Source organism: Mauremys mutica, chromosome 8, assembly GCF_020497125.1.
Source record: "Mauremys mutica isolate MM-2020 ecotype Southern chromosome 8, ASM2049712v1, whole genome shotgun sequence".
Taxonomy (NCBI): domain Eukaryota; kingdom Metazoa; phylum Chordata; order Testudines; family Geoemydidae; genus Mauremys; species Mauremys mutica.
The window spans coordinates 103,594,404-103,620,244 of NC_059079.1; the positions used below are offsets into that span (position 1 = coordinate 103,594,404).

Here is a 25,841-nt window from a genome sequence, read left to right on the forward strand (position 1 = left end):
GCAAGTCACTTAGACCTGATCACTGCATGCTGATTTTACTGGTATAACTATTTTGGTTACTGAAATAGTTTTATGTGAAAAACCCTGAGTGTGTGCACAATTATATTGATATAAACACATCTTTTTAGTGCTATAACTATGTGAACACATGCAGGGGTTGTACTGCTTCAACTTTATCAGTTAGTACAACTTTTTTGAGTAGATAAGGCCTCATTCTCTCTGGCCCAGATCCCCAAAGGTATTTAGGCACCTAACTCCCATTGGTTTCAGGGGAGTTAGGTGCCTAAATACTTTTGAGGCTCTGACCCTCTGTGCCTCAGTTCCCCATCTGTAAAATGGGATCAGTACATTAAAGACTGAGAGGTGCTCAGACAGACAGAAAGGTCCAGATAGATGCCTAAATACCTTTGAGGATGTGGGCTGTTGCTCCTGAAATGAATGGGTCAGGAGACACTGGAGTAGCTTGTGGATGGCATTAAAACACATATTGGTTACATGATTGCAGGGAGACTGTGTTGCGTTGATTGTTCTTTTACATCTATCGGCATGGTGCCTGTTACGCTTTTGGATTGTGTCTCAGTCTCATGCTGAGTCCTGTGGTTTGATTAAAGATCATTAAGTAGCAGTGGGATGAAACTTCACTGGATGTCAGGTTTCAGAGTGGTAGCCGTGTTAGGGGGAGGAGCTTTTGGTTTGCACGGGGTACTTAATACACAGGACAGTAAGACACAAATTCTAAGTTACAGCACCTTTAAAGGGAGAATGGGTTAGAAGGTGTTTCCATGGGATTCAGAGACACACTGTAGCTGGTGCCAAAGCCCCTCAGTTCCATGTTGTGCTTATGTTCCCACAAAGCAAGAGAGGAGAAGAAGAAAGCTTGCTGTAGTCACTTCATATTGCTGAGTCATTAACTTCTTTTTGCTGAGTCATTCTGCAGCTGTGTCTGACAAACCAGGAGAAGACAAGCAGGACAGCTCAAGGTAGGTAGCAGCTGCAGACTGAGATGGCTGGGCTGTAAAACTGGCTGATTATGTGAAAGATGGAACTGGCCTCTGGAGGAGTGGTAAGCATCACACATTGAATTTAAATCAGGCAGCAATGCTTTGAACAAAGAAAGGAGAGCTGCCGTGGCAGTCTGGAATTGGCTATTTTGTTTTAACGCTAGAACTGGTAGGTTATTTTGGTTACAACATGGGGGGTGGGATAAAGTTTAAAATATGTCATTTGTTGGTATAAAGAATTAAGAAACATCTCACTAGGTGACAGATGATGTAAAATAATCTGTTCACCACTTATGTTAAAAAGATACTGTCAGTGTTAATGTCAATGTCCGTCTTGTTTAAGATTTTTATAAAAACTGTTAGAAGAAAGCTATTTTGTTGTTTCTATTGCAGTCCCACCCAGTGATCTCTGTCAGGATGGGATATTGTGCTAGGTCATTGTGCAGCTGTTTTTGTCTGCATTTGAACCTTGTTCTGCAAATGTTTGCTACCCCAGACACTGCAAGGAGGCGCATGAAAACCAGAAAGTGAAAGTGATTTATCATCTTCCATTGTTGTATGCAGTGTTGTTATAACCATGTTGGTCCATGGCTATTAGAGAGAGCGCTTTCAAGCCACACAGAGCTCTTCTGAAGCAGCTCAAAAGCTTGTCTCTCTCACCAGTAGAAGTGGGTCCAATAAAAGATATCACCTCACACACCAGGTCTCTCTAAAGTGAGTCAGTTTTAATGTTCAAGCTGAGTGAAATACAAGAAAGTAGGGCCTAGAAAAATTGTGAAATGAGTCATTTAAAAAAAACCTTTTGATTTTCATAATCTTAGGTGTTACATAGGCAGGAAAGTGGGTTTTAGGTAAGATTTATTATTTGATAGCATGCTATGTTAATGGCTTTTTGCACTAGGGAAATGAGGTGGAGTCCCCTGTGTAACTAATAATATTAACACATCTATAGTGCATTTGTTTTTTAAAGCTACAGTATTGAGATTCAGGATCTGGTTTTCAAAAGGAGCTCAGCACACTGGAAGCTGAATTCTTTTGAAAATCTGGCCTCAAGCATGATTGCTGAGCTCTCCAAAATCTGATCCTTTGGGGTTGTCTTTCTGAGGGGCTGTGCCTCCAGAACTCCAGATGAAGTCAACAGCTGCAGGTGCTCAGGGCCTCTGGTAATCAGGCTCAAATTTATAAAGCCTCACAAAACCCCTCCTCTGGAGGTAAAAAGTAGCCCTGTTTTCAGGTAGGAAAAAGGGAGGCAGAGACCTCATATGTTTTGCCCAAGACCAGACAGTCTAGTTGTAGTATTCTGTGTTGCAGGTGGACTTGAAGAATGCATCACAAATTATTTTTTTCCCTCCTCCTGTATTTTTATTGCAGCTGGTTTACATACATATGGTTGCATGGTAATGTTTGAAATAAACACAACATAATTGCTATAGAGTTACTCAGTCTGATTTACAGGGTTATTAACTGATAGGGTTATTGTCCCTTTAGAGAGATATTTGTAAACTTTCCTTTGGTCTCCTGATCTGTACAAGGAGAGGGTGTTCTATCAAAGTTCTGACCAGACTATTTCACAGACATAAAGATGCCGATCACCACCTGAACTGTTCAATGTAGATTTTTCTCATGAGCACACAAGGCTTTTTTAAATCTGTGAGCGAAGGCATTTTCCAGAAAAAAGAAAAGCCATTCAGTGACCACTAGGAGAATACCTTTCTCAAGTGTGGTCCTGAGAGACAGCATGGCCCTCAAGATATGAAACAGTAAATGCCTAAGGGTATGGCTACACTTACAAATCTGCAGCGCTGGTAGTTGCAGCGCTGGTCATCCAGCTGTGCAGGGCCAGCGCTGGTGTGTGGCCACACTCACAGCTACCAGCGCTGCAGTGTGGCCACATTTGTAGCATTTGCAGCGCTGTTGGGAGTGATGAATTATGGGCAGCTATCCCAGCATTCAAGTGGCAGCAACGTGCTTTTCAAAAGAGGGGGGTGTGGGGCAGTGTGACAGGGACCGGGGGGGAGAGAGAGAGAGTGGATTTTTGGAACCGACACTGTGCAAAATCAGAAAATTTTCCCACCCCCTTACTGTTAACTGCAAACAACCTGCATCCAACATACTCCCCTCTGCCCCCTCCCCCCGTTTCTCTCAAGCAAAGCAAACACTCAACCCCTGCAGGGGTTATCTCATTTCATTGTTGACAGTAGTTACAGATTAATGACAGCAAACAGGAGCTATAAGCAGCTCCCGGTGCACGGAGCCCGGAGCTCCGAATTGACAACAAAACAAAGAGAGGCTGCATAACAAAACAAAGGGAATAATTTAGTTAAAAGCATTCTGGGATACTCCTTATACCCTGGAGGCCAATAACAGCGCTGGTGAGTGTCCACACTTGATGACCAGCGCTGCAGAACCAGCGCTGCAACCCTTATACCCCAAGCAGACCTGGGTGTACGGCCAGCGCTGCAGCCAGGGAGTTGCAGCGCTGGTTGTGCCCTGCAAGTGTGGACAGGGTGTAATTGCAGCGCTGGAAAGCCTCTACCAGCGCTGCAACTTGCAAGTGTAGCCAAGCCCTAACTAAAAAAAACAGCCTCAGCAGAGGAGCAAGAATGTACTATAGTGGTTATTACAGTGGGGTGGCGGCAGCAGCACCACTGGAAGTAAGGTTGAGCTTAGTTTACTTTTTGACAGCCAATTTTTCTAAGCGCTCTAAAATCCACATGCTGACTTTGAGTGCCTTGAAAATTGCTGTTCTTCACCAAGGTCCAGGATAGAGTCAGTGGTGCACAGTTTAGATTGTTAGAACAAAGGTTTCCTGATATAAAAACCTTACTTAAATCATGTGACATCCAAATTTTATATAATTTTTATATATACACATATGCACACACTTTCTATATTATTTATTTAGTAAGAAAGTATTAATAAGTTTACAAATCCTTGCCATATATATATCAACCAAAACACCATTACAACAGTGAGCTTTTGTTTAGAGAGACATACAGGAATGCAGTCATTAGATCTCTCTGGATTTAATATTTTTTGCATATAACTAGGGCTCACCTATGGCTCTGATCTTCCCCAAACATATGCCAGCTGAGATCACCCTCCTGAGGCTGATCTCAGCTTGCATCTGGCCCCCACTGCCCCTTTGGGGAAGCAATATTTTAGAAGTTATTCAGGATAGAAGTTGGATATACAGTGTGGCTCAAGTCAAGCGGATGAGCCAGAGTAACAAGGTGGCTGAGGTAATGTCTTGTGTCTCTCACCGACAGAAGCTGGTCCAATAAAAGATATTACCTCACCCACCTCATCTCTCTAGTAACCTGCGACTGACTGACAGCAATTTTCAAGGCACTCAAAGTAAGCATGTGGATTTTAGAGCACTTAAAAAAATTGGCTGTCAAAAAGGGGGAAATTCACTGTCCAAAAATCTTTTATTCACGCGGAGTTAAGGGTGACGGGCAGCACCTCCCACCCTTCCAGGCATTGAGTGCACCTCTGAAAACCAGGGAATACAGAGTTAAGGTACATACCAGCTCCTGCCCCACAAATTTAAGTCTGTGCTCTCTGAGTGGTGCCCCAGACACCCCAGCACTGTATCACTCTGTGGCAATGTACTCCTTGCACCAGTCTTTAGAGCTGTCCCTAACACTGAAGGGAAGCTGGGGAGTGCCTGCAAATGAATGAGTGAATACACTTCTGTAGGACACCATACCACATTCCTCACATCTACTTATTATAGAGCTGCCCTGGCTGAAGCCTACTTACAGTATATCTCCAGTGAGTCTTGCCAGCTTCAAGGGGCAGAGTTAAGGTTGTGGGGGTGGAGCTGGGGTGTACCATAGCTCTCTATGGGCTAGTTTTCAGAGTTTAAATATAGGTCTACTCAACGCTCAGGAAGGGTACGGGCATGGCCAGCGAGCTACCCTTAACTCTGAATTAGTGAGTTTTTAGGTAGTGAGTAACAGTTAACTAAGTACATTTTAGGCAATAGCTCCATTTTGTTTATGAGAAAATACACCTGAGGAGAATAAACGATTTTCCCCTGGGACAAGACATTGGGACTTTGTATCTCGAAGTCCTCAAGACTGAACCACCTCTGGAGAAACACTCCGCAATGGAAAAGGATCCCAAACAGCTTCCAAAATAGCAGTGGATTTGGTGAACTAGACCCAAAAGAGAAGAGCACTGTACCCGATATACGAGACTGTAGGCACATAGCCATCTGGGGTTGCAGCCATTACCATCCTCAGTTACCCACACAGGGTGTTTTCACCCTGGAGCTGCGGGGTGAGACTCTCAGGTCCAGGAGACATACCTGTGGTAGATCTGATCAAGCCAGCATGCTAGAATTAGAGAATAGCTGCCACAGTGTGAGCAATGGGAGAAGCCAGCCATCATGGGGACATAGCGATGGTCTCTGATGGACACACACTCAGGATAACTAGTTCCTCCTGCTGCTTGCACCACCTTGGCTACTTTTTAGTGCACTAGTATGGGTATGTCTCCTCAAGCTGGGAATCGCATCCCCAGCTCAAAGCATAGACACACCCATAGATGCAGAATGCAGCCACGACCATTAGCTGCCACAAACAGGGAAACAAAACAGCTCCATTCCCTTGCCACCTGGGCTCAACTGCCATGGACATTAGTGACAAACTTCCACTGACTTCAATAGGAGCAGGACTGGGCTCTGGTCAGGAAAGTGAAGTGCTTAGAATGCAGACACCGAGTGTGTCCAACATTACACCACTAGAGGGCAGTGCTATGCACAGCCATTCTCTTAGCAGGCATATGAGGCATGCAGGCAGTGATGAGCTGCCAAAATCTTAACCGGTTCCCTATAAAAAGTTCTGATTTAAGGGATGTGCCACAGTATGTATTTTTTTGTACCAATAGGGTTACCATATGTCCGTATTTTCCCAGGAGGAATTTTTAACGATTTTTGGGTCTCTCTTTTATATAGGCTCCTATTACCCCCCACCCCATCCCAATTTTTCATACTTGCTGTCTGGTCACCCTAGGGTGTGCACATGTGTGGGTCCCAGCTGCTCCCTGCCCTCCTCACTGAAGCAGGTGTGCAGGGTTACCCTGGGAACTGCAGGGCACTAGTGGATGTGGGGCCGGCTGCAGACAGGGGCATGGGGCAGAGCTAGCTGGAGGCAGGAGGTGCAGGGCTGGCTGTGGGCAGGGCGGGGGGTGCAGAGCTGGCTGGAGGTAGGGGCTGGCTTCAGGCAGGGCAGGGGGGTGCAGCAAAGGTTGGCTGCAGGCAGGGCAGAGCTTCGGGGGGGTGCAGCAGGGGTTGGCTGCAGGCAGGGCAGGGGGGTGTGGGGCTCTGGCTTGGCTTTTTTTGGGGGGGGCACTTTGGTGGCACTCCAGACCTGCCCCCCCCATGTGTCCCAATATTTTGTTCATGTAATCTGGTCACCCTAGGGCAAGGCAGGGGGTGCGGCAGGGGCTGGCTGTGGGCAGGGGGTGCGGGGCTGGCAGGAGACAGGGGCTGGCTGCGGGCAGGGTGGTGGGTACTCCTGGGGAGAGCGGCTGGGAGCAGCCCGAGCAGCAGGACGCAGCCCAGGCCCAGCAGAGCAGCCAGGGACCCACCAGGCAGCAGCAGGAGCCCTAGGGCCAAAGGTCGGGGGAGCAGCAGCAGCAACAGGGCCTGTGCCCAGGGCCAAGCAGCAACCCGCATGGCTCCCGCAGCACAGCGCCCCACCCCATCACTTCCCGGCCGGAGCCCATCAAAGCCACAGCGCCCCCTCGCAGGGAAGCGGGTTAACAACCGGTTCTAAAACTGCTTCAAAATTCAACTGGTCCGCACGAACCAGTGCGAACCGGCTCCAGCTCACCACTGCCTGCAGGAGACAGGCTATGTGGACCTAATGAAAGGGGACACATTCAGAGGGGCCAAGAAGGGAGGGTGTTGTCCAAGGAGACGCTCCTTTCACAAGCTAATGAACAGAAGGACATTAATCCCCACATAGTGAGAGAGCAAGAAATGCAAGATCCCAACTGCTGCGAGTCCGATAAGAATCCAGAGAACTCCAGCGTTGAAATACATTGGGGCTAACCTGGAGGGAGACAGAGTGCTCAGACTTAGACGCATTGGCCTCTTCTAGGGGGAGTAATATACCCCAAGAGAGAGAAGTGGGGAGAGGCTACAGTGAAACCCATCAGACTCCCATTCCCACCTCCCTATGCCCCCTAGGTTAGAACTCTCCCATCTGTACTAAGTCCCTTCCCCTTGTTCTAGCTCACCCCAGGTGTGTGCACGCACACACACAAATACCCCATATGATCAGAGGAAACTCAGAACCCCAGGAAGCAGAAAACTCTCCTTGTGTTCTTCTGTACACTTAGCCCTAATACTGTACCCAAGCCCATATTAATGACTACTGGCTCCCTATAATATTTAACATAGTACTCAAACACCTGCTGTGACATCGTGATGTTAAAGAGGCTCCTATAAATTTCTGTGGGCTCTAATTCCCTTAATCAGCCCTTAATCTAACTGTATTTTTATATTTCAGGGAAGAGAACTCTTGGCAGTTCTGATTAATGCTGATCTTTCTAACAGATGCAGGGCTCCTGCTGCATCCTGAATAGGCAGAAGGACAGCAGTCTCAGAAACCAAACTCTTCCACACCCCAAGTGCTTTAAATCCCATGCCAAAGACGCCCCAAAACATCCATGCCCAACCATAGCAGGGCTCCATTACCTTCCCGAGGAGGACTCCTTATACCCCATAAAATACTGGTAACGGGAGTAGAGATACAGCAGGCCCAAGGCAGCAGTCAGACCTGAAATCGAGAGGAGGAGACAAATTACAGTAGAAGACACCAAAGGCTTTTTGGAACTATTTGACCAGTTTAGCCTGTCCCTCTAAGGCTAAAGCCTCCAGGGAAGACCCTGACTGTTCCCTCTCTGTTGCGGGTGCCATCTTGCCAGAGAGCTGAGGAAGCAAGTCCTGTTGACTCTGCCCACTGGGCCAGCACATAAACACATGGAGCTGAACAGATCCAGCATTTCCCTCGCCCCGTTTAAGCAACTAACCGGTCAGTCTCACCTTGATGGAAGAAGAGGCCAGCCTGCCAGAGAATAGCCAAGAAAATGGGGAAATACTCAGAGCAATTCACCCTGGAGGAAAAGAGGAGAATAGGATCAGCATTCTGTGCCTCTGAGGCTTTCCAGTGGCTCCAGGCTTCTGCTTTTCCATAGACTACTTCTCTGTAAAGCAATGCTCAGTGGCTTGCACCCATTCCTTTCCTGCCCCGGTCTTCAGAATAAATCTCCTATCTAACCCCAGCTAATGGGGTTCTATGGAGTAACTCAGAGCAGAATGTGGGCCATAATATTAAATGACTGTGGTTTCTTCCCATTAGTTTTCAGAGTACTTTTCACTCACCCAGCACCATGGGCAGTGGTGAGCCTGGTTCCTGATACATGCATCCTCCTCCTCACCTTCCCTTATGTTTTCCTTGGCAACTTTGGTTACAAGTTGTGGTTGTGTGTTCTGTTAGCCATTGCAGCCATCTTCACTAATGATCTAGTCTGAGATTACAGATCTGAGGACTATCTCCTGCACTGTCAGGGAAATGGAATAAATGATCCAGTAGGTTTTTTCCATGTATAGGATCAGATCCTGCAGCCCTGCTCTGGTGATGCAAAGGAGATGGAAACTGGCCACGTCTCCTTAACTAGGGATTATCCCAATGAGCATAGAGCCTCCTAGGCCATTGTCTCTTCCCAGGACAGTACCTGGCAAAGAGGCTATGTCAGGGGCACTGTACTCTGGCTATTCCCAGCTGACAATCTCCTTGGGAGCTGTTACCAGCTGATGGAGTTTAGCGCTACAGTTAGGCTACTCTAAACTCTGTCAGGGTTGGCATAAAACCAGTCCGGGATCAGAGATCTAGATCTGGATCCCCATCATCCTCCCTACTCCATTCCGTGTGCTGTGCCCAAGGCTGGTTTCTGCCATCTGTAGCTGAAAGGTGTATAAGTGAAAGTCTTAAACTGAGCCATAGTGGCTAACTTCTGAGCAGTCCTAAGACCGACACTAAGGGCTTAGCTACACTGGAGAGTTGCAGCGCTGGTGGTGGGTTTACAGCGCTGCAACTTAGTAACTGTCCACACCTGCAAGGCACATCCAGCGCTGCATCTCCCTGTCTGCAGCACTGGCCGTACACCTGATCTGCCTCAGGTATAATGAGTGCAGCGCTGGTGATGCAGCGCTGGGGAGCAAGTGTAAACAGTGATTAATCTTACTACACTGTAACTGACCTCCGGAACCTTCCCAAAATGCTTTAAGTACCAGATAACATTCTTTGTTTCGTTGTGATGCCTCTCTTTGTTTTGTTGTGAACTCTGGGCTCCCGGAGCTGCTTATCTAAAAACAAACACCGCTCCTGTTTGCTGGAGCAGAGGCAGGCAGGGGAATTCCTTTGGAATGTGCACAGCTAGTGTTTGCTTGAGGAGAGAGAGAATTTGCTTGAGGAGAGAAGCGGGGGGAGGGGGGATCCGTTTTGAAACAGCTGCTTATGTGGTCTGAAGGCTATTTGCATTTAGTGAATAAGAGAGGGGTGGGGGAAGGGGTCGAAAGTTTTAAAAGGATTGAAGGGTGGTGCTGTGTATCTTCCAGTCCTTAGAACTTGCAAGGCAGGGAGCTGACACACAGTGTCGGCTCCAAAAATCCACTCTCTCTGTCTCCCCCACGCTCCCTGTCACACTCCACCCTACCCCCCTCTTTTGAAAAGCACGTTGTTGCAGCCACTTGAACGCTGGGATAGCTGCCCATAATGCACCACTCTCAGCAGCGCTGCAAATGCTGCAAATGTGGCCACACTGCAGCGCTGGTAGCTGTCAGTGTGGCCACATTGCAGCGCTTTCCCTACACAGCTGTACGAAGACAGCTGTAACTCTCAGCACTGCACATCTGCAAGTGTAGCCATGGCCTAATACATCCATGTGACTCTGGCATTGTGGGGTCCTCCCTGCGATGGAACCCTGGCATCAGTGCCAGACTGAACCAGCCAGAGTAGGAGGGATTTATTCCAATAATCAGTCCCCTCTGTTTAAAACGCAGCAAGCTTTCCACCAAGACAGCAGGCTGATAGAGCAGGGGGATGGGCAGCGTGACTAGTCATTGCCATTCTGTCAGCCATATAGCTCCTACAGCTCCCTCTCTCTGGCCTCCCAATACCGTAACCACCTGCATTCTTGGAGGAAGTCTTGTGAGCAAACTGATCAAACTCTGCCAGCAAAGATGACATAGGAGGCTACTCTTGGCCCCATGGAGCAGGTCATTTAAAAAAAAGTCTTACTGTGCTCGAAAGACCCTCTCAAAATCAGGTGGCCCTGAGACTTTTGGAGGAGAGATCCCATATGCCCGTCTGGCATAGATCACCTGGAGGGAGAAGTAAGCTGCAAAGAAAGAAACAAGAAACCATGATCCTAGCAGCTTTCCTGGAGACCAGGAGACTGTCACAGATGATGGAGCTCAGTGTTGTGATAGAAGGGCTTGTTAACATTCCACCACTACATGAAAGAAAAGGTTGGTGTAATGTCCCTGCATGCAGTGGAGTCATTCCCCCCACACCTTATGCCACTATTGTTATATTATCTATACCATAAAATAATTATATCCAGGACTCAGACAAATAGTTCTGAAGAGAAAAAAAAAAGTGATGCCTTTGGAAGGGACCAGATTTCTCCACTAGTGAGATATTTTCAAGAGTTTCCAGAGAGAGGATATCTCCAGCTCTGACAAGGCTCCACCAGGGCCGGCTCTGGCTTTTTTGCCACCCCAAGCAAAAACAAAAACAAAAAAACCTGCGGGCTGGCCGGAGCAGCGAAGGGACAGACTTATGCTACACTAGCCACATGTTGGTCTAATTTCAGGAACAAATATAATACAAATATTTCCAGCCTGTGCACTTGATATAGTGTCAGTTACCCCATGGTATCCTCTCCCATCTTAGTTCTGAGGATGAAAACAATATTTTAAAATGGAAGACAAATCAATTCCCTAATCCTTCATCCTTCCTTTCTGCAACACATGCACCTCTTGAACAGATGTTTCACAAAGAATGAAGAGACCCGATTCTCATTTACATGAAACCATCCCTGCACCCCGCTGGAGCTATTAATTCATGCAAATAAAAGGAGGAGAACAGCAAGGATGTAAACTGGCTGATCCAATTGTGGGGAATGTATATTCAATCACTATACCTTGCTCCAGGACTCCCAGGACCGTCACAGCAGCCAGTAAGTGAATCTGATCCAGCATGTTGTCTCTTCCAGACTACGGGTGTCTGTTTTGTGCTAGAATGGTCTGCTAGTTAATTTCACTCTCCTCTGATCAGGCGGGCAGTATGTGCTATAGAAAGCAGGAAAGGTTGGCTCCTAGCCACCTTGCAAGCTCCAGAGATTGATACTACCAACTGGGCAGTTGCTGCCTTTCCTTTTGACACACACATACACATGCAAAGTGAAGCAACAGGATGTGATAGGAGTCTTTAACCAGCTCAGAATTTCCATCCCTACTCTCTTCCTTTTGAGAATGTATGGTAGGGAAATGGGGGAAGGTGTAGACCAGCAGCTGGGAGCAGAAGATAAGCACTACCAGCCCAACAATCAGCTGCCAAGAAGATGTCTGATTAAAACTAAAAGTCCTGACCGCTCTCACATATATACCCAGGGATGGCCAAAAGATGCTTTTCCTGCATCCGACGAAGTGGATATTCACCCAGGAAAGCTCATGCTCCAAAACATCTGTTAGTCTATAAGGTGCCACAGGACTCTTTGCTGCTTTTCCTACTGGTATCGCAGATGAAAACACCGCTCTCCTTGATATGCGGTGTGCATGTATCTTGCAGCTTATTGGATAATAGTGATGCAGCACTGCCAGTGTATTTTCATAATACTCATTAATTTCAGATTACTCATCCTCAAAAATAACTGTCAAAACAAGAACTTACTAATGGTTGTGACATCAAAATAATAATAATTAATAAATAAAGTTCCCATGTGATGATTCTGCCATAATGATGGCATTGGAGGGTGAGGGAAGTTCAAAGACAAACAGAATCTATTTTGCAGGGTAATACTTTACTTTGGTCCTGTCTAAGTGCAGGGGGTGTGTGGACTAAGTGACTTCTTGCGGTCCCTTCCAGCCCTACATTTCTGTGATTCTGTTAAATCTTGCAGGCTGAGATTTTCAAAGACACCAAGGAGCTTTAGACACACAATTCCCAGTGAAACAAATGGGAGTCAGTCATGCACCTAAATCCTCCAGTCGGCTTTGGAATTCTCACCCACAGTTTTTACACTTTTGGCAAAGCTCCCATTGACATCAGTGGGAGTTCTGTCTGAGTGAAGGTTGCAGGATGCATTAGGACATAGCAAAAAACCCCACTGATTCTTGCTGTCATTTCCACCTGTGTAAATCAGGAGCAACTCCACTGAAATGAATATCCTCCTGCTAATGTAAAATTGGCATATGTGAGCTGAATTCGGCCCTTTGTTTCCTTCCTCCCTGTTATTGCTGAGTAGTTTCCCTTTAATCCAAACACAGAAAAGGAAAGAGGAATAAGATAACACGATCATTAAATGTAACTATGGAAGAAAACAAGACCAACCCAACCTAGCTGACAGGAATTAAACAAAAGATCAAGTAACATGAACAGGCTTCTCATTTTCTAATATATATATATTTTTAATGCTAGAACTGCAAAGGAAGCAGATAAACTGGTGCCTTTTTTGCTGCTTTATGATGGATAAGAATACCAGAGGAATGTCCTTGCTTGTTTGTTTTAATTTAGAAGTATTAGGAATATTGTCTTCTAATCTCTGGCTTTTCTTGAGGAAACAAGAAGGGGTAGGAGTTCTCAGACCTCAGTCCAAGGGGTTGGAGTCTTTTAATCTTTAAAAAGAATGTTTCTACCAACTGTTAATCAGGTTGGAGTCTATTAACAACAGGAAATAAAAACAAACAAAAATCAGAGCCCTGGTTCTTCTCTCACTTGCTTTGTTGTAAAATCACAACAATATGCACTGCAATCAGTGGAGTTCTACATGTATAAATTCAGTGTAAATAAGAAGAGAATCAGGTGTGAAGAGTTTTCAAGAATTAAAAAAACCTTTCTCCTCTCAATATCATGTGACATCATAATCCCTCCAATAGCCCAGTCATCCAGCAAAAACAGGGTCTGATATTTTAATATTAAACAGAAGCAAAATCAATCAATACATTTCTGAGTAGCCAAAATTCTTCAGGCCACCTTTAGCCTCATAATGGGCATTACCTCTTTCTTCCCTATGCAGATAACCTTGAGCATTTTATTCTTTTTCAATTCTCACTGTACAATTCAATAGTACAAAGTGCAAGGGTCATGCATATAGGAGCTAATAACAATTTCTGCTACAAACTGGGGGTCATCCCTTGGAAAAGAAAAAGCTGGAGAGAGACCTGGGTGTGTAGGTCATCACAGGATGACTATGAGCCACCAATGTGATGTGGCTGTGAAAAGGGTAAATGCGATCCTAGGGGGTAGTAGGTGAGACATTTCCAGTAGAAGGGAAAGTATTAATGCCATTGTACAAACTACTGATAAGACCTCATTTGGACTGTTGTGTACAGTTCTGGTCGCCCATGTTCAAGAAAGATAAAGTGAAACAGGTGCAGAGAAGAGCTACAAGGATGATCAGGGAATGGAGGACTTATGAGAGGAGACTGGAAAAGCTCGGCTTGTTTAGTCTAGCAAATAGAAGGCCGAGAGGAGATGCATTTATAGAGAGAAATCATCTCAGGAGGTAAAATACCAGGGAGGGTGAAGAGCTATGTAAACTAAAGGACAATGTTGGTACAAGAACAAGTGGATATAAACTGGCCATGAACAAATTCAGGCTGGAAATTAGAAGGTTTCTCACCATCAGAGGGGTGAGATTCTGGAACAGCCTCCCAACAGGAGTTGTGAGTGCAAACAATTAGTTTGAAGAGAGCTAGACAAATGTATTAATTAAATTGTCTGACGGGGTTGCTTGTGATGGTAGAGGGCAGGGCTCAACAGCCCTGGGGCTTACCTCCGGTTTATTTCTTATGTTTCTAAAGTTCATGCTTCAGGATTTCAGCCAACCACCACCAGGAGTCAGGAAGGAATTCCCTTCGCCTCCACCCCAATGTATTGTTGGAGGGGTTTTCATCTCCTTCTAAAGCATCAGGGCCGGCCACAGCTGGAGATGGGACATTGGGCAGGGTGGGCCAGGACTCTAAGGTGGCACCATGCATTCTCTCTCTCTCAGGTGCTTGGCTGGCTGGTTCTTGCTCACATAATCAGAGTCTAACTGAACATCATATGTAGGGTCAGGAAGGAATTTTTCCCTCAGATCAGACTGGCAGTGACATTGGAATTTTTTGTTGTTGTTTTGGTCTGTTTGGTTTTTGCCTCCCTCTGCAGTGTGGGAATGTATAGGGATATCAAACTTTGGGCAACTATTTAGAGACAATCCATATAGATCAGTTGATGAAATACAACAGCTCACAAAAGACATTGAAATTGCTGTATATCAATACCTACCATTGAGACACTTTTCACCCCACCCCTACAAAAAGGCAGAAAGTTGAAAGAATTTGAGAAACGACTCCCTACATCCATGAAACAGAAAGGCTTCCTGTCCATTCTATACAAAGTCATCTCTGTTACTTAGAGAAGACAACCTATGTTTATGAAAAGAAGGAAAGTTGACCTGTGCATAGACAAACAAAACTGAACAATGTGAGAACATATGGAGCAATGGTCCCCCACATCTCAATAAATACATAAAGAATTTTAACATAATTTTATGTTATTAATCAGTGGGCCCTAACTCCCCTTAAAATTAAATAGATTTATGGTACAGGATTGGTAAATGCTGGAGAGAATGTGATGACATTGGGAGGATTTCTCTATATATGGTGGATGGGTCCAAAATTAAGACATTTTGGAAAGCTGTAGGGAGATAACAGGGTGTCAGCTGTTAGATAACCCTTTAGTATTTGAATTAAATTGTCCAGAAAACTCAGTGTCTTAAAAAAAGCCATAAAGAATTTATGGCTTATCTCATAGTTGCTGCTAAAATTACTATAGCAAGATGGTAGAAGAGGAGTGACTCCCCTAAAGCTACTGACAGCTATCAAAAAGCGTAGGAAATTCTGGTACTAGAAAAATTAACTCATCAAACAAGTCAGCTTTAAAGGGGAGAAGGCCAAATGATAACTACTAAGAAATCTGGAGGAACTTTTTGGAGTTTTCTGGAAGATGGTCATCACCCGCTACCAAACCTGATTTTTTTAGAACTTTTTTTGAATACTAAGGAAGGGAGAAACATCTTCAACAATAATCATAATTAAACTAACATTTAAGATATAAAACTAATGAAACTAAATGGGAGGAAAAAGGACAAAAGCATAATATTATGTAGAGTTTTGATAGGTAAAGTAATAAATAGGCTACATGTAGATGTATAAGAAAAACAGAAGTTTGGACCTAAACATGAGATTATGAAAGATTTAAACTGACACTGTCAACTGAGAAGACAAAAGATGAAGAGTAGAAAAGTGTCAACCACACAGTATGTGATCAATATGATAAACTTGAAGAAAGTCACCAATAACCAATTTAATCAATACAACTTTAGAAACTTCCTTAGGCCAATTTATAGTTGTGTATATACTATGTTATAAAACAAGTTTTATACAATTTCTATAAGAGAATGGCTTAGATAATAAATAAAAATGTAAAAGAAGAGGCTTGTTAGTTAAAATGTACATGTGTTATTCTAATCCTATTCATGAGTAAGGATGTGCAGCATTATACAAGGTAGAACAGGGAGAGGGGGGGAATGATGTGAAATTAAAAAGACACATAATATTCAGGCTCAAAGTGCATTTAATTCAAGCAGGTGTTTGTTTAATTAAGGCATCTGAGTTATCAAAGTTATTGTTCCTCTTTAAATAAAAGCTAAAACGGTTACAAAAACAACACAAAACAAAAACCTAGAAAACACCCAACAAGTCTTTCTGCAGGAAAACTAGGAAGACTTCACTACAGGAACTCCTCACTTAAAGTCCCCACAGTTAACATTGTTTCGATATTAAGTTGCTGATCAATTAGGGAACATGCTTGTTTAAAGTTGTGAAATGCTCCCTTCTAACGTTATTTGGCAGCCGCCTATTTTGTCCACTGCTTGCGGGAAGAGCAGCCCATTACAGCAAGCTGGTGGTTGGCTGGAACCAGAGTGGACCAGCAGCCCCCCTCTATCAGCTCCCTAAGTTCCCTGTGCCGCAGCTGTCCCTCCCCCCACTGCCATGTGCTGCTCCTGCCCTCTGCCTTGGAGCTGCTCCCAGAGACTCTTGCCTGCTGTACAGGGAGAAGGGGGAAAAAGAGGGCTAATGTCAGGGTGTCTCCCCTTCCCCCGTACTCCTGCACCCCGCTTACCCCATCTTCCATAGAGCGGGAGGGAGGGACACCCCATGGAGGGAGGGAGCTTCTAGGCAGTAGCTGCCTCAACCTGATTTAATTAACAAGGCAGAGTACTTAAGCCTGGGGTCAGCTACTTACAGGGGAAATGCACATTTTTTCTCTCACACACAGGGTGTGCGTCCGTCTGCCCTCCCTCCTTTCCTGCTGCCTTGTAGAGTGTTGTGAGAGTTAACCCTGAGGGCTCAGTCAATTGCTAGTTCAGTTAGCAGTAAGGCATTCCCTGGGAAATATCCCACCCTCTGACTCCTCCACCTCAACCAAGCTTCACAATCATCATCACTGTGTACCAGTATTAAATTGTTTGTTTAAAAAAATTATACTCTGTGTGTTTGTGTGTGTGTGTATGTGTGTATATATATATATGTGTGTGTATATATATATATATATATATATGTATATATATATATATGTATATAGTCTTTTGTCTGGTAGAAAAAAATTTCCTTGGAACCTAACCCCCTCATTTACATAAATTCTTATGGGGAAATTGGATTCGCTTAACATCGTTTCACTTAAAGTCACATTTTTCAGGAATATAACCACAACATTAAGTGAGGAGTTCCTGTACAGTAAAAGGCTGTGGAATAAAGTATGCTTTGTGTATTTTATGAGACAATAAAATGAATAGAACCCCGCACTGCCTGCACATAACATGGCTGAAAAGTCAAAATACAATGTTGAAGTTACTTACATAGGTTATGAAGGGTGGATTGTCTACATCCTTTGAGACATACAGTAAAAACAATGTTCCCCATTCAAAGCTTTTAAAAAAGCCAAAGTTGTTGTGCTACCAAGAGGGTTTTATGTGTATATAGGACATCTTCTTTCCCTTTCTTTTGCCAATTTTTCTATTGCCTTTTCAGTAGGTACCAGAGAGAGCAAACCAAAAAATAACACAATGGCAGCAACATTTCTGGCTAGGAAGAAACACCCAGTAATAGAGTTAAAATGCATCTGCATAATTTTTAGTGATATGTTGTATGTGGAAATGAAAAACAGCTTTTTTATTATTATTGTAGTATCAATACAGTGAAGCATCCTGCTGAAGAATTTAACTTTGTCTTTGACAGCTTCTCCCACACAAACTGCGCTCCCAAAATGCACTATCGAGTGAAATAATATAAGGCTGCAGCAGTCAGTAAAGTGTTATGGTGACTATTCAGAAAAACAAGTTCTTATACAGAGGGAGTAGGTGGGAATTATAAGGTGTAGGTGAGGTAGAAGGGGGTGGTTTAAGGTGAGATTTTAAGGTAAGTGCTTGTAATGTAATGAACGAGGTGTTCAGAAGTCAGGGACAGAAATTGCATGGGACCATGAGAAAATGCCTGAGGGATTGTGCAAGCAGCTGTGTATCCCACCATTAGGCTCTGTTAGAAGGAGATGGCGTTTCAGGCTTGCCATGAACGTTCAACAAGACATTCAGTCCTCAAACCATTGTGGCTCTGTACTGGGAGGAGTTGTGGACATAGATGTGGCAGTTAGTTCAAAGTTATGCTTGGAGCATGTGTTTAAACATCACTAAGCTCATGGGTTACTGTCACAGGGTGGGCTAACCCTATTAGGGAGTTGGGCTCAGCCCAACATGGGTAGCTAGTTTTCTGGCCCCAGAGGACAGTGGTTGGGTCAAGTGACCAGGATCACCTGATGGCCTAATGGGTGGGACTTCCTGTGAGAGGGAGCCTCCTCCATCACTGAGAGAAGAAAAACCTGCTTGGGAGTCAGGGTTAGAGAAGATGAGGCTCTCTATGCCAGTCAGATGAAAATGCCTAGCTAGAGTGACATGCAGTGAAGGGCAGCAACAGAAACTGTACGAGGAGAGGTTTCAGAGTAGCAGCCGTGTTAGTCTATATCCGCAAAAAGAACAGGAGTACTTGTGGCACCTCATCTCATCTCAATTGATTAGACTTTTCCTGTTGTTATGCATACTTCCACCTTTTCATGTTCTCTGTATGTATAAATATCTCCTGTCTGTATGTTCCATTCTATGCATCCGAAGAAGTGAGCTGTAGCTCACGAAAGCTCATGCTAAAATTAATTTGTTAGCCTTTAAGGTGCCACAAGTACTCCTTTTCTTTGTACGAGGAGAAATAGCCTGAAGAGGCTTAAGGAATTGTCAGGCAGCAGCACCTGTGGTTTGGGGAAAGAACTATTGTGCCCAGCCAGGAGCTGAAGGCCTTGTCTACACTACAAGACTATTTCGAATCTACTTAAGTCGAATTTGTGTATCCACAGTAAATACACTAATTCGAATTTCTGAGTCCACAGTAACGGGGCTGGCGTCAACTTTGGAAGCGGTGCACTGTGGGAAGCTATCCCACAGTTCCCGCAGTCCCCGCTGCCCATTGGAATGCTGGGTAGAGCTCCCAATGCCTCCTGGGGGAAAAATGTGTTGAGGGTGCTTTTGGGTAACTGTTGTCATTGAACCGTCAATCACGCCCTCCCTCCCTGAAAGCTCCGGCGGGAAATCTGTTCGCGCCCTTCTCTGGTCGGTTACAGCGCGGACGCCACAGCACTGCGAGCATGGAGCCCGCTGCGATCATCGCTGCACTTATGGCCGTTGTCAACTCCTCGCACCTTATCGTCCACCTCTTCCACAGTCAGCTGCTGAGAAATCGGGCGAGGAGGCTCCGGCAGCGCGGTGAGGACAGGAATTCACAGAGTGGCGCAGACCTCTCACAAAGCAGGGTACGCCGCGCCGTGGAGATCATGGTGGCAATGGGTCAAGTTCATGTTGTGGAACGGCGATTCTGGGCCCGGGAAACAAGCACGGACTGGTGGGACCGCATAGTGCTGCAGTCTGGGTTGAATCACAGTGGCTGCGAAACTTCAGGATGCGTAAGGGCACTTTCCTTGAACTCTGTGACTTGCTGTCCCCTGCCCTGAAGCGCCAGGACACCCGGATGCGAGCAGCCCTGAGTGTGCAGAAGCGAGTGGCCATAGCCCTCTGGAAACTTGCAACGCCAGACAGCTACCGGTCAGTAGCGAACCACTTTGGCGTGGGCAAATCTACCGTGGGGGTTGCTGTGATTGAAGTAGCCCACGCAATCTTTGAGCAACTTCTCTCAAAGGTAGTGACTCTCGGAAACGTCCAGGACATCATAGATGGCTTCGCCGCGATGGGATTCCCAAACTGCGGTGGGGCTATAGATGGGACTCACATCCCTATCCTGGCACCAGCCCACCAGGCCAGCGAGTACATTAACCGAAAGGGCTACTTTTCAATGGTGCTGCAAGCACTGGTAGACCATAGGGGACGTTTTACCAACATCTTCGTTGGGTGGGCGGGCAAGGTTCATGACGCACGTGTTCAGGAACTCTGGTCTGTTTAAACGCCTCCAGGCAGGTACTTTCTTCCCGGACCACAAAATAACGGTTGGGGATGTGCAGATGCCTACAGTGATCCTCGGGGACCCAGCCTACCCGCTAATGCCCTGGCTCATGAAGCCCTATACAGGCGCCTTGGACAGAGAGAAGGAACTCTTCAACTACCGGCTGAGCAAGTGCAGAATGGTGGTGGAGTGTGCTTTCGGACGTCTCAAGGGGAGATGGCGGAGCTTACTGACTCGCTCGGACATCAGCGAAAAGAATATCCCCGTAGTTATTGCTGCTTGCTGTGTGCTACACAATCTCTGTGAGAGCAAGGGCGAGACCTTTTTGTCCGGATGGGAGGTTGAGGCAAATCGCCTGGCTGCAGTTTACGCTCAGCCAGACACCCGTGCCGAGAGAATATCCCAGCGGGAAGCGCTGTGTATCCGGGAGGCTTTGAAAGCAAGTTTCCTCGGAGAGCAGGGTAACCTATGACTCTCCACTTGCTTTCAAGAGAAACTGACCCTGGGCCTGTGTCTGTATGTGTCGATTTCGATCTGCGGTTACATACCCCGTTCTCCAAGTTTCCCCCACTTCCAAAGCACGTTTTAAAGCAAATTAATTGTTACACTCATTATTAATAAATCTTTGTTTTACTTTGCATTTCTGTTCAGGTGTTGAAACATGGACGCATACTGTGCTGGGCACGGTGTGCACTGATGTACAGACCGCTTGTTCCATAGAGGAATGACATCCTCCTGCTCCTACATAGGTCTCTGGGGTGGGGGACGGTTGCAAGTGGTTGTGCATGAAGGGGAGGGATTGCAGGAAGGGGTGGGTTTGCAGGAAGGGGCGAGTGGTGCCTTCTTTGGATAGGGGTTTGGATGACAGCATTGGGCTGCGGGTTTGGGCGTAGGAAGGGGTGAGGGGTGTGGGGGAAGGGTGAGTATCTGTCCGTGGATGAGGGCTCTTGTTGGGGCTCAGGGCAGCGGAGAGGCTCGTTGCTACGGTGGAAGTGCATGGTAAGGGCAGCGTGCCTTAACATTAAGGGGGTGGCAGGCGCTAGGACCCTGGACAAGCATACACATCACAGAATGACCCGGGGCAGCATACACCACACAGAGTGACCCTGGTGCCTACTGACTGCAGTGTGTGTGTGCCCTACAGTTGATCATGGCCCCAAGTCTGTACCCTGGTAATGTAGGCTATACTGTGCAATTATAAATCCCCTCCCCCCCCATACACAAAAAAAACCTCTGACACGAAAGACGTGACCGAAACAGTGAATAACAGCAAACAGCTTTTAATAATCTAATACACAGTGGGGGGATGAAACTTGGATTTGGGACTGGGTGAGCCTGTAAGGGAAGCACTTCTACAAATTTATAGCGTGAGAGGTGTGTGGTACATTAGCGCTATGCAGTGGTGCAGTGACAGTTCTCACGGCCCCTACCGCCCCGCCGTCTTGTACTTTTGGGTGAGGGGGGGGCAGGACTTCTCGGCGGGGGAGGGCGGTTGCAGATACACTACAGGGGGGCTCTGTCCTCCTGCCTGCGGTCCTGCAGAACATCAACAAGGCGCCGGAGCGTGTCCGTTTGCTCCCTCATTAGCCCAAGCAGCGTTTGAGTCGCCTGCTGGTCTTCCTGCCGCCACCTGTCCTCCCGTTCGATGTGTGTGCGATGCTGTTGACATAGGGTCTCCCTCCACTGTCTCTGCTCTGCCGCCTCGGCTCTGGAGCAGGCCATCAGTTCCGCGAACATCTCGTCCCTAGTCTTTTTCTTTCGCTGCCTAATCTGCGCCAGCCTCTGCAAGGGGGATGCCGGGGCAGTCCGGGAAAGAGCCGAAGCTGTGTGATGGGAAAAGTAACTGATTTCCTTGAACAGATACATGTTTGCGAACAGTGAACACAGTCTAGTCAGTTTCTCTGAACAAGACCATACAGGGCAACAAGTCTCACGAGATCTCAGGACAAGTTCGAGATTTCGGAATACGCTCTCATTGGCTGCGGCATTGCACAGGAGAGCGGACAAGTGGGGAGAGACAGCTGAATCCGTCTAGCAGACAGTCCTGGTAAGCCTTACAGTACATTCTGCTTATCAGTTAATGGATAGCTGTGCCCTCCCACTAAAGGCAATCTGGAAATCATATACTCTGACCCTTTTCCAGCCACTCCCGCCAGTGCACGGGAAAGATCAATGTATGCTTTTCCTATGTGGCCTACAACACGTGGCTGTTAAGCGAGGGTCATTGTTATGCAAAGTAAAAGTCAACCATTCACAACAGTAACAATACACTAATTGCCCTAATTAGATGCAGCATTTCATGAACGAGATCACCCTGATGCGGGTCCCTCGGAGTCACAAAGAGCGGATGCTAAGGGAAGCCCTGCAGAGACCAGGACCATATGCGGCCATGCTTGTGGAGGCGATGATTCCCATCTACATAAGGATGTCCTGGCGCGGAAGAGTGTGCTTCCACGGAGCACCCAACAAGGCACCTCTCCCCAGGAACCTCCTGCGGAGGCTTTTTGAGGACCTAAATGAGACCTTTCTTGAATTGTCCCTGGAGGATTATTGTTCAAGCCCTATATGTGTGGACCTACTTTTCATATAGTTTTTCATTGAAAATTTTATATATAGTATTTCTATTTTTTTATACCTGTTTTATAAAAAATAAATGTTTACATGTTTATAGCACTTACCGCCTGATCCTTCCCCTGATTCAGAGTCCGGGTTAACGGCTGGGGAGGGTTGGTAGGGGATCTCTGTGAGGGTGATGAAGAGATCCTGGCTGTCAGGGAAAGCGGTATTGTGTTCGCTGTCGCCTGCGCCGACCTCCACAGACCCTTCCTCATCTTCCCCATCGGCGAACATCGAGGAGGAACTGTCCAGGTTCACTATGCCATCCACTGAGTCCACGGTCACTGGCGGGGCAGTGGTGGCAGACCCACCTAGAATGGCATGCAGTGCCTCGTAGAAGCAGCATGTCTGGGGCAGGGCTCCGGAGCGTCCGTTTGCCGCTCTGACTTTTTGGTAGCCTTGTCTCAGGTCCTTGATTTTCACGCGGCACTGCATTGCATCCCGGCTGTATCCTTTCTCTATCATTGCTTTGGAGACCTTCTCAAAGGTCTTTGCATTCCGCTTGCTGGAGCGCAGCTCCGACAGCACAGACTCCTCGCCCCACACACCGATCAGATCCAGGACTTCCCGGTCTGTCCATGCTGGGGACCTCTTTCTATTCTTGGATTGGCCGGACTCCTCTGCTGGAGAGCTCTGCATCGTTGCAGGTGCTGTTGAGCTCGCCCCGATGTCCAGCCAGGACGTCAGATTCAAAGTGCCCAGACAGGAAAATGAATTCAAATTTTCCCGGGTCATTTTGTTGTACCAATATAATAAAAACCAGCAGGATCTTATTAAGAGGGATAAGGCAAAGATGCCACATTTATTGTAAATACCATAACAAAACAAAAGACAATGTTTTCCTACTTGTTTCCATTACTACTTATTCCTTATACACACACAGACACAGACACAGACACAGACACAGACACAGACACAGACACAGACACAGACACAGACACAGACACACACACACACACATATTCATTCACACAATCATTCATTCAGGTTCTGTATAGATGTTATAGTTACCAGCCTAGATGTTGCTCATGCCAAGTTACTGGCCAGGTATCTTGGTCATGAGGATGGAGCCGAGTCTGTGTCAGATGCATCTGATGCTCCTGGAGGTTGGTATCAGAACCATAGACTCAAAGTCCTCAGTCTTTAGAGTCCAGTTTTATAGGCATTTTTCCCTATGTTAGTTCATAGGAGTTGCCTCATTCTGCTGTTGCTAAATCAATCAGCAGATGGCTGGCTCCATTCTGTCAGATGCTTGTTTTTCCTTCCTTTGAGGTGTGGTGGGTCATCTGGTTGATCCCACTTGACACCTTCTTCAGCCAACACTGAATTCTTCAGACTGGTAACTCCCTAACCATTCAGTCACATACATTCTCTATCTTAATCACATCTATTTTACTGTCTCTTTGCTTTTTGGGGTGTTACCAATTTATGTGAGACTCCCTGTCTTTTAACAATCAAAGATAAAGTGAGATGAAAACTTACAGAGGGTGGGGGTCTCTAGCTATACACTATAACAGCTACTGTTTTGGCTTACTTAGAGTTAATTAATGTTTAACAAGTTTTATACAAAGTATTTCTTTGAGCAGGCTTCACACAGACACAGCTGGTGGCTTGCAGGTTAGAATCACAAATTTACTTTTAACATAAACCTTTAGTTATGAGGCATCAATTACCAATAAGTCATTTTTCATATAAACCATGTCTAATATAAACCTTCTTTAATATCCCTACATAATCCCCCTTTTGACACTACGATATACATATATTCGTTAGTGTCACTTTCTATGTAACCTGTTTAAAAGAAGGTACTGTGAGGCAACATGGGTTTGTGATTCCAATCTATTGTACATTCTTTTTATCCAAAAGCACATGCTAAACATTTTAATAATACAAATACAATTTAATACTAAGACAACTATTAAGGGATGTAGCATTACTGATAGGATGCCAGTAGTGGTTGGGGACCATCCAAAGAATATATTATACCAGTAATAAGTTATTTGTTTAGTAAAAACAGTACTGATATTGCATTTACATTTATCTACTGGGGGCTGCTAACACTCTGCCCCTTGATCTATGATCATTACAGTAGTTGTTGTCATGGTAGGGCACAGGTGATTTGTTGTAAACAAACCAAACAATTATAACCAGGTGAATATAACTAAAACCATTACAATTGACTAAAGACCAGATATAACCTAAACACAAATCCAAACAATTATAGTTATAATAATTGGGAATACAATAAAACCATAACCATTACAATAATTGGGTACATTGACACATAAGATGAGGCGCAAGTTTGATGCTGCAATAGCCATCAAACAATAAAAGTTTCTGAGGTTCTTAAGCACACACAAGAAATAAGATTTTGTAGGAGGACCACAGTTGTTATGCAGGGTTAAGCTGATTTGGACTTTAACATTTATTTGCTAAAATGTTGCAGAATTCCCTATTTTTAACAGTTGTACTTAAGAGGTTTTTGGGGACCTGAAAGATGGGGCCCTGCAATTATGGGCCAAGGTCTTACAGGTTATGGGGGGTCCAAGAACTACCCTTTAGGACTTGGGGAAGTAGAACCAGAGTGTATAGAGAAAAGTGTGGAAAACCTAACAAAAAATAAACCTGATGCACTGGGGACCAAAGTCTTTTGGACACAAGTGGTGATTGATAAGTTGGATGGACATGGGGGAAGTAGAGAGAGAAAAAGACATTTGCTCTGTCTAGTGTAGTATTTTTTTTTCTGGACCCAATGCTAGCACAGGACACCACTAGAGACAGACACAGAACATGCAACAGAGAACATGCAACACAGAACACTGAACAAAGACTTTGTCGCGACACTATAACCATGGTATTTTATAACTCTTCAGCTGGTACCAGCTCTCCTGATGTTTTGGTTTTAGAGCCTGAAAGATAAAAGCTTAAAAATAAATTAGCACAGTGCTTCCACATGGCAGACCCTGCTTAGTCTCTGCCACAGTGTGTTTGGTACTTGGGGCTGCACAAATGCTAATTAAGTGGTGCAAAAAAAATAAATAAATTTCATTTTAAAATCCCCAGCCACTTTGCCATGGCCTGGAGGTCTGAGGCAGATGCAGGAATTCCCAGCCACTTTGCCATGGCATTCTGGCCCTGGGAGGAGGAATCTACCCAAATATCCCCCTTCCCACTCTCCAGAGGGGTCCCAAAAACCTGACCCTTCTGGGGTCTCAAATGTTTTTTCTTCTGATGTTACTGCTGTTGTAAGATGTGAGAGTGCTGTTTTAACTCTCTGTACCCAACCTTAAGGGCACTTAACTGGGTTTGGGTACTACATACATTTTTATTTCTCTGCTTTTGCAGCAGAGGCTTTAAATCTTAATGCAGTTTTTTTGTTT

The 25,841-nt window shown here is 45.6% G+C and overlaps 3 protein-coding genes across 5 annotated transcripts in view; 1 reads left to right on the forward strand and 2 right to left on the reverse strand.

Moving 5' to 3' along the window:
* Positions 1 to 8,103, reverse strand: part of CBY3 (chibby family member 3) — a 21,475-nt gene extending 13,372 nt beyond the window's left edge. The window contains exons 1-2 of the mRNA XM_045026930.1: positions 8,062 to 8,103; positions 7,714 to 7,795 (exon numbers count right to left, since the gene is read on the reverse strand). The gene's annotated coding sequence lies outside the window, so the exon portion shown is untranslated. The remainder of the gene's footprint in view (positions 1 to 7,713; positions 7,796 to 8,061) is intronic.
* CANX (calnexin) overlaps positions 858 to 25,841 on the forward strand; it is a 72,252-nt gene continuing 47,268 nt past the window's right edge. The window contains exon 1 of one of the 3 annotated variants that reach the window (XM_045026916.1): positions 858 to 980. Coding sequence is in view for 1 of the 3 variants with exons in the window: in XM_045026913.1 (XP_044882848.1) it covers positions 1,040 to 1,063 (24 nt within the window). In the remaining 2 variants the exon portion in view is untranslated. Of the gene's footprint in view, positions 1,064 to 1,147; positions 1,171 to 25,841 lie in introns of those variants that run through there. The other 2 variants (XM_045026913.1, XM_045026917.1) reach the window with 2 other exon arrangements.
* LOC123375725 (leukotriene C4 synthase-like) lies at positions 6,629 to 16,506 on the reverse strand. The gene is made up of 6 exons (XM_045026932.1): positions 16,472 to 16,506; positions 11,226 to 11,457; positions 10,319 to 10,418; positions 8,062 to 8,132; positions 7,714 to 7,795; positions 6,629 to 7,066 (listed from the first exon to the last, which is right to left on the reverse strand). The coding sequence occupies exons 2-6, from the start codon at positions 11,281 to 11,283 to the stop codon at positions 6,940 to 6,942; spliced, it is 438 nt and encodes a 145-aa protein (XP_044882867.1). The 5' UTR covers positions 11,284 to 11,457; positions 16,472 to 16,506; the 3' UTR covers positions 6,629 to 6,939.

Bases quoted from the DNA above. Each gene is read 5' to 3' on its own strand.
- LOC123375725 (XM_045026932.1), bottom strand. From the start codon at position 11,283: ATGCTGGATCAGATTCACTTACTGGCTGCTGTGACGGTCCTGGGAGTC. The intron at 10,419-11,225 runs GTATAGTGATTG...CTTTCTTTGCAG, and splicing joins CCTGGGAGTCCTGGAGCAAG to CTTACTTCTCCCTCCAGGTG. The intron at 7,067-7,713 runs GTAATGGAGCCC...GTCTCCCTCCAG, and splicing joins AAGGAGTCCTCCTCGGGAAG to GTTAGCCCCAATGTATTTCA.